Source organism: Miscanthus floridulus, chromosome 8 (genome assembly GCF_019320115.1).
Source record: "Miscanthus floridulus cultivar M001 chromosome 8, ASM1932011v1, whole genome shotgun sequence".
Classification (NCBI taxonomy): domain Eukaryota; kingdom Viridiplantae; phylum Streptophyta; class Magnoliopsida; order Poales; family Poaceae; genus Miscanthus; species Miscanthus floridulus.
Window position 1 is genome coordinate 94,928,929 of NC_089587.1, and position 7,615 is coordinate 94,936,543.

The 7,615-nt window shown below is 36.5% G+C and overlaps 1 protein-coding gene across 1 annotated transcript; it reads left to right on the forward strand.

The window, feature by feature from the left end:
• The first annotated feature begins 4,270 nt into the window (after nucleotides 1-4,270).
• On the forward strand, nucleotides 4,271-6,894 carry LOC136472984 (histidine-containing phosphotransfer protein 1-like). The gene is made up of 6 exons (XM_066470688.1): nucleotides 4,271-4,439; nucleotides 4,546-4,676; nucleotides 4,786-4,854; nucleotides 5,958-6,029; nucleotides 6,239-6,311; nucleotides 6,498-6,894. Exons 1-6 carry the CDS (start codon nucleotides 4,389-4,391, stop codon nucleotides 6,534-6,536), a joined length of 435 nt encoding a protein of 144 aa, XP_066326785.1. The 5' UTR covers nucleotides 4,271-4,388; the 3' UTR covers nucleotides 6,537-6,894.
• The last annotated feature ends 721 nt before the right edge of the window (nucleotides 6,895-7,615 follow it).

A 7,615-nucleotide genomic window follows, 5' to 3' on the forward strand; every position in this document is an offset into this window, starting at 1 on the left:
GAAGAATCCAAAGAACATAGATGCTCCAACAATTTATTCTTGATAAAGAATATCTTTACTTGTGTATTCTACATATATATTTATTTTTTTGCAACAACCATCTATTGCCTCTAATAATTTTATTTTGACAATAGACGATACAACTATACAAGTACACGTTAGCGAGAGGAAAAATAGATAATTTTCAAATTAAAGATAAACATTTTTTGCTTGAAGAATCACCATTTCTTTTTGCAATGGCTAGATTGAAAGTTGGCACCAACCAAAGAAGTAGATGGTAGGTGACCATTAAGAACTTTTTGTTGGTATAAGTCAAATGTAGTAGAAATTGAAAGCTCTCTTGTTTGTAGCAATAATGTGGTAGAACTTAATTTCCTCTGGCAATCAATTTAAAATTTATGATAGGTAGAAGAATCCAAGGAACATAGAGGCTCCAGCAATTTATTCATGATAAAGAATATCTTTACTTGTGTATTCTACATGTATACTTCTTTTTTTGCAACACCCAACTATTGCCTCTAATAATTTTATCCTGACAATAGATGATACAACTATACAAGTACATGTTAGCGAGAGGAAAAATAGATAATTTTCAGAGTAAAGGTAAACATTTTATTGCTTGAAGAATAACCATTTCTTTATGCAATGACTAGATTGAAAATTAGCACCAACCAAAGAAGTAGATGGTAGGTGACCATTAAGAACTTTTTGTTGGTAGAAGTCAAATGTTGTAGAAATTAAAAGCTCTCTTGTTTGTAGCAATAATGTAGTAGAACTTACTTTCATCTGGCAACCAATTTAAAATTTATTATAGGTAAAAAAATCCAAGGAACATAGAGGCTCCGGCACAAGCTTTGCTTGATGCCAAGAGATAAGTTTGAGCTCACATTGACCACATTAATGGCACAAATGTAGTGGATGCTTAGTCACTGATGAATCCCTTATTTTTTATGCTAACACCATCAACTATGGAAATTAGTTAAGCTAGGAAAAAAATCAAGAAAGCAAAAGACGTCCAATCCAATAGTTTTCTTTATGAAAGGGCATCCTATGAAATTATCACCAATTCCCAAATTGCAAATATAAATATAAAGTTAATACCATCTACCAATAACTATGAAAAATAAGTAATTTCAAAGTTTTTTAAGGAGTAAGGGGGAAAAAAGAAACAAAAAAGTTGGGGGCCTGTATGAAGATACTGTGTTTCCATGAATTATTTGTGGAAAGAACTACTAACCAAGAAAGCAGATGGTAGGTGACCACTAAGAACTTTTTGTTGGTAGAAATCAAATGCAGTAGAAATTAAAAGCTCTCTTGTTTGTTGCAATAATGTAGCAGAACTTACTTTCATCTGGCAACCAATTTAAAATTTATTATAGGTAGAAGAATCCAAGGAACATAGAGGCTCAAACAATTTATTCTTGATAAAGAATATCTTTACTTGTGTATTCTACATATATATTTCTTTTTTGCAACACCCAACTATTGCCTCTAATAATTTTATCTTGACAGTAAACGATACAACTATACAAGTACACGTTAGCGAGAGGAAAAATAGATAATTTTCAAATTAAAGATAAGCATTTTTTGCTTGAAGAATCACCATTTCTTTATGCAACGGCTAGATTGAAAATTGGCACCAACCAAAGAAGTAGATGGTTGGTGACCATTAAGAACTTTTTGTTGGTATAAGTCAAATGTATTAGAAATTAAAAGCTCTCTTGTTTGTAGCAATAATGAGGTAGAAGTTAATTTCATCTAGCAACCAATTTAAAATTTGTGATAGGTAGAAGAATCCAAGGAACATAGATGCTCCAGCAATTTATTCTTGATAAAGAATATCTTTACTTGTGTATTCTACATATATATTTATTTTTTGCAACACCCAACTATTGCCTCTAATAATTTTATCTTGACAATAGACGATACAACTATACAAGTACACGTTAGCAAGAGGAAAAATAGATAATTTTCAAATTAAAGATAAACATTTTTTGCTTGTAGAATCACCATTTCTTTATGCAATGGCTAGATTGAAAGTTGGTACCAACCAAAGAAGTAGATGGTAGGTGACCATTAAGAACTTTTTGTTGGTATAAGTCAAATGTAGTAGAAATTAAAAGCTCTCTTGTTTGTTGCAATAATGTAGTAGAACTTAATTTCCTCCGGCAACCAATTTAAAATTTATGATAGGTAGAAGAATCCAAGGAACATACAGCCTGTTCGCTTGCTCGTAAACGATCGTAAATTTCCAGCCGGGAACAGTGTTTTACTCTCACACCAAATCAGCCAGCAGTAAATAATCCACGATACGATACGGCCTTCCGAACAGGCTGATAGAGGCTCCAGCACAAGCTTTGCTTGATGCCAATAGATAAGTTGGAGCTCACATTGACCACATTAATGGCACAAATGTAGTGGATGCTTAGTCACTAATGAATCCCTTATTTTTTATGCTAACGCCATCAACTATGGAAATTAATTAAGCTAGGAAAAATCTAGAAAGCAAAAGACATCCAATGCAATAGTTTTCTTATGAAAGGGCATCCTATGAAATTATCACCAATTCCCAAATTGCAAATATAAATATAAAGTTAATACCATCTACCAGTAACTATGAAAAAGAAGTAATTCCAAAGTTTTTAAAGGAGTAAGGGGAAAAAGAAATGAAAAGTTTGGGGCCTGCATAAAGATATTGTGTTTTCATGAATTATTTGTCCAAATAATGACTTAATATTAACAAAAACTAACTGTTGGCCCATTTGGTTAGAAAAAATTAACTCCCATATCATAATTTGTCTTGAGTTTGTATTGGCACCATTTGAACTCTAGTGAGTTGCAATGTGCCATAAATCTAATATATTTGTTTATCAACTATATGGTTATATTATATTTTCTTTAACTAAAGTTTGGTTATGTCGTCAATCCATAACTGAGTATACTGTTTGCTATTATACTTGCATTATCTATAGGAAATTCATTCTTGTATCCTTAAGCTCCAATGATGTAGGGCATGTCACGCATAGTCATGGATAATAATGGTAACACGACTCAATAATGGTTGCACCATTCTGATAATTAACTCAATAGTATTCTAATTATCTTTTCTTGAGCTAAATTATTGGTATTTTATTGGTGTGGTGCTAATAACCACTAGAAACCATCGCTAGAGTTTTTCAAAATGCATATATAATTAATTGTATTATCCCTTTTTAGTTCCTTAACATATGTGACACTCATCCACTCCATTCGTTACCACATTTTAATAATTCACAGTTTGTCGTATATTAGTAACGAGCGGGAATGCAATATCCGCTCAGCTTATGTATGGAATATTCACCATGCTATGCGTTACTGGATTTCAATAATTCATAGTTTGTCGTATATCAACACCGATAAAAGATGCAACACACGTTCGTCGTTATTATACGTTACTGTATCCATTAGATACATAAGTATTTCCTTTTATAGGGAAAAGTTGTTCGGATACTGTCGGAACGGAATGGTGTTACGCCATAAATCAAATAAGAAGATTTGCAATAATCCACAATATATAAATAACTTACCATGGTTAAACTTAAAGCTAAATGTAATAGTTCTTGATCTTTAACTTATATTAGTCTATTATTTATACTTGTGTACTCTCTCTCTCTCTCTCTCTCTATATATATATATATATATATATATATATATATATATATATATATATATATATATATATATATATATATATATATATATATTTGTTTTTTGTTCAACACTTAACATTCATTGCCCAATTGTACATTATATTGGTAACTTCAGAGGGAACTAGTTAGAGAGACTTTGTTCATATAGTAAATTTTGACAAGCTAACTACCTCTAATAATTTTTATCTTGACAATAGACAGTACTTATCTTAAAAAGCTAATATCAGTAACAATAGACATGTTAGCAATAGGAAAAAAATAGATAATTTTCAAATTAAAGATAAATATTTTTTTCTTGAATAATAATCACCATTTCTTTATACAACGGCTAGATTGAAAGTTGCCACCTACCAAAGAAGTAGAAGGTAGTAGGTGAGTGTTAAGAGTGTTTTGTTCGTAGTAATAAATTGTAGTAGAAATCAATAGCATCCAAAAAAAAAACTAACTGGAAAAATTAAGTGAGGGGAGAAGAAGCCAAGGATGCAGTGGTTCCAGTGCAACCTCCCTGAGCTGTGCCGGGAATCGCATTCCCCCCTAAATCGCCTATAAATAGGGGCCCGCCCGCTCCCATCACAATCACCCCTCACTCGCTCAATTCCCATTCCAAGTCCCCCGCTCCCGGATTCCCGACGACGAGCTCAGAGCTCCTCCTCCCCAGCCCCTGCTCGGTGCTCAAAGCAACAGCTGCCGCCTGCCGCCATGTCTGCCGCCAACCAGCTCGCCGCCCTCATCGCCAACATGTTCGCCACGGTAAGGGTCTCCCTCCGCTGCACGACCGCTGGATTCTCGTATTTCGGCGCCACTGGTGTGGAATTCGGGTTGTGGCTGACGGGATTGCGCTCTGTTTTGGTGCTAGGGTTTGCTTGACGATCAGTTCCAGCAGCTCCAAATGCTGCAGGACCCCAGCGCCCCGAACTTCGTCTCTGAGGTCGTCACGCTCTTCTGCCAGGACGGCGAGCGGATCATCGGGGAGCTCGCCAAACAGCTGTATGTGTGGTTCCTTACTCGTTGTTCTGTTTCTTTGATCGGATCGTTGCGTTGTGGGGGGATGGATTGAATCTGATTCCTGCAATTTGCTGTTTCTGTGCCTGTGCAGTGACAAGCCCAGCGTGGATTTTGACAGGGTCGACGCCTTTGTGCATCAGCTCAAAGGAAGTAGTGCTAGGTGATTACCTTGTTCCATACCCTGCTCTTGAATTGCATGTGTAATGCTAGTAGGAATGTACTTGTTGTGTTTCCATTTCAGCGTGGGAATGGGGCATGAAATGCCATCAAAATGAGGAGGGGGGAATTTAAATTCGTGCAATGATTGATCTGGCTTGCAAAATTAATTCTGTGTGATGATAGGACCGGATCAGTTAAATATCAGTTTTTCACATTCTGTTAGGGAACTGTTGCCATTGGTTCGAATTGTTGTGTTATGCGATGTGGATCTGACACATGTTGTCTTATGAGTGCACCAGTGACACAACTTGAAAAGGAAAACTTCAAATTCCCCTGTTTTAAGTTGTGTTTCGAATCCATTTAGGGAAGGGATTGCCATATATTTTGAGTTGTGTTCCAGATCTGTTTTCGGGAGAGTTTGTCATCTATTTTCTTGTTATTGTGACAAAAAATGTGAAAAACATGCTCCCCACCACACTAATCGAATAACTCAAGTGGCACTAGTGAACCCTCCCCATTTTTAGTGCTTTAGTTTCATGTTGTACTAGATATGGAATTCATGGCCAAGACACAGCAGTAGTTGCTTGTCTGTAATCATCATGGTTTAGGAATTAAGGTAGGGGAAATGGGGGATTGCTTGTCTTGCCTACCTCAAAATGATTTGGTTTTCATGTTATGTTGCCTGCATTACAAATGAATCATTTTATGCATTATATAGTTTTTTCCTTATCTTGGATGCAGATCTGTTTAGGATTTGTGGATATGAAGCACCTATGCTATTACATTTTGAATAATTGTGTTATGAAAACAAATAGAGGATAGAATAATCAAGACTTATCAAGGGTCTCAAATGAAAATGATATGGATCCATCTCTGTTTGTAGAATTCGAAAGTTTCAGTATTAGATGTGGGGTTTGCTGGAGTTCTAAAATTTTATAAGGCTTGTACTTGGCTGGCTTGTTAACTCAGATATGGATGATCAAATTGTTTAATATGTATTTGATTAGTATGCAGTCTGATGACATCTAAACTTTGGTATTTTCTTTTTCTTCTATTATTGAATTATTTTTGTGGCTCCTTGATTTGTATATTTGTTTATTTCAGTGTTGGGGCTCTGAAGGTTAAGAACACTTGCATTCAGTTCTGCGAATTCTGTCAGCAGAAGAGCAAAGATGGGTTAGTACCTAGTTTTTTATATGTTCATGTACTGCTGTTTTTTGTCATTGTCTTATTGATATTTAGGAGCTCCTAATGTTATTACTGTGAAAACAAAATTTGGTTGCTATGAGCATTTTTTTTTTTTGCATAGTTATCAGCTGTGTGTTCCATTCATGAGTTACCAATGAATATTGTCTGCACAAATCACTGAACTATATCCTTGCCAGGTGCCTGAAGACACTGGAGACAGTGAGGATTAACTTCTATGAGCTGCGTGGCAAGTTTCAGACCATGCTTCAGGTATTACCTTTTGTGATTAAATTCTTCTGAAAATACATTTTTCTGCATGTTCTTATATCAAGATTCTGTATAGAATGTTTAGTCCTTTGTTACCCCTTTCTTTGGCCATTATATCTTTATATTGTGATGATGAATTTTCCTCTTCTTATCCATATACAGGACTGATATATGTGTTCTCTGATGCAGCTGGAGCGTCAGGTCAATGGCTTTCCCCCCAACAATTAAACCAGATGGCAGAGTGGAGCTTCATGTTGGGATGACGCGTGCACCTTTCAAGTCTCAGAACATTCTGAATGAGCTCCTCAGTTGGCTTCTGGGAAGTCTGTAATAGCTTATCTGCAGGATTAGTGTTGACACCACCGTAGTAGTAGTCATTGTCGTCGTCTTTGTGTCACCGAAGTAGTCGTAGTAAGTGTCTGCTGGGTGATAGATCTCCTGCAAGCAGTTGCAGGTGATCTGTTTACTCTGTAGTAGTCGCTCCCAATAATCTCTCTCTTAGGAGTCTGCTGGTGGAACCTGGTGGTGAAACAAAATAAAATGCTATGGCTATTGGTTAATAATAATAGGCTGCTGTGTTTGGTAACATGTGCGTGCTGTGTGATGTGCTATGTGAAAGTGAGCCTGTCGTTGGATCATGGTTGTATCATTGCAGATTTTTCAGGTTGGTGGCGCGACTGTCAGGGCATCAGGGGAGGGCAGCAACAGCTAGCAATGAGACTTGGTGATGGCCTGCCCTATCAATGGTTGTTTTGCTTCCCCTTGAGTTGTTTTCCCCTAACATGCTATGCTCTTATCTAGATTCTGTACAGAATGTTTAATCCTTTGTTACTCCTTTCCTGGCCATAATCTTGATATGTTCTTCTGATGCAGCTGGAGCGTCAGATCCAGGGCTTTTCCTCCAAGAAGTAATCCAGACTGGTGGAATTGATGAAGTTGGCTTTCCCCCCAAGAAGTAATCCAGAGTGGCGGAATTGATGGAGCTGCCTGTTTGATGCAAACAGTACAGCTTTCAGAGTGGAGGAATTAATGGAAACATGCTCCATGAGCTCCTCACTTGGCTTCTAGCCTTGTACCTTCTAGGAAGTCTGTAATAGCTTAGCAGCAAGATTAGCTGTTGACACTTTTTGTGTCACTGTAATAGTCATTGTCCTAAGTGTATGTGGGGTGGAGAAGCAAAGAATCCTATGGTTAATAATACTAAGAGTCCTTTCTTACTTTGGTGTTTCTTTTGACCCCGGCTGAAGTGCGCTGTTTCTTCTTTTTGTTGTGTTGAGCATGTATTCCTTTTTCTCTCTCTCTTTCTT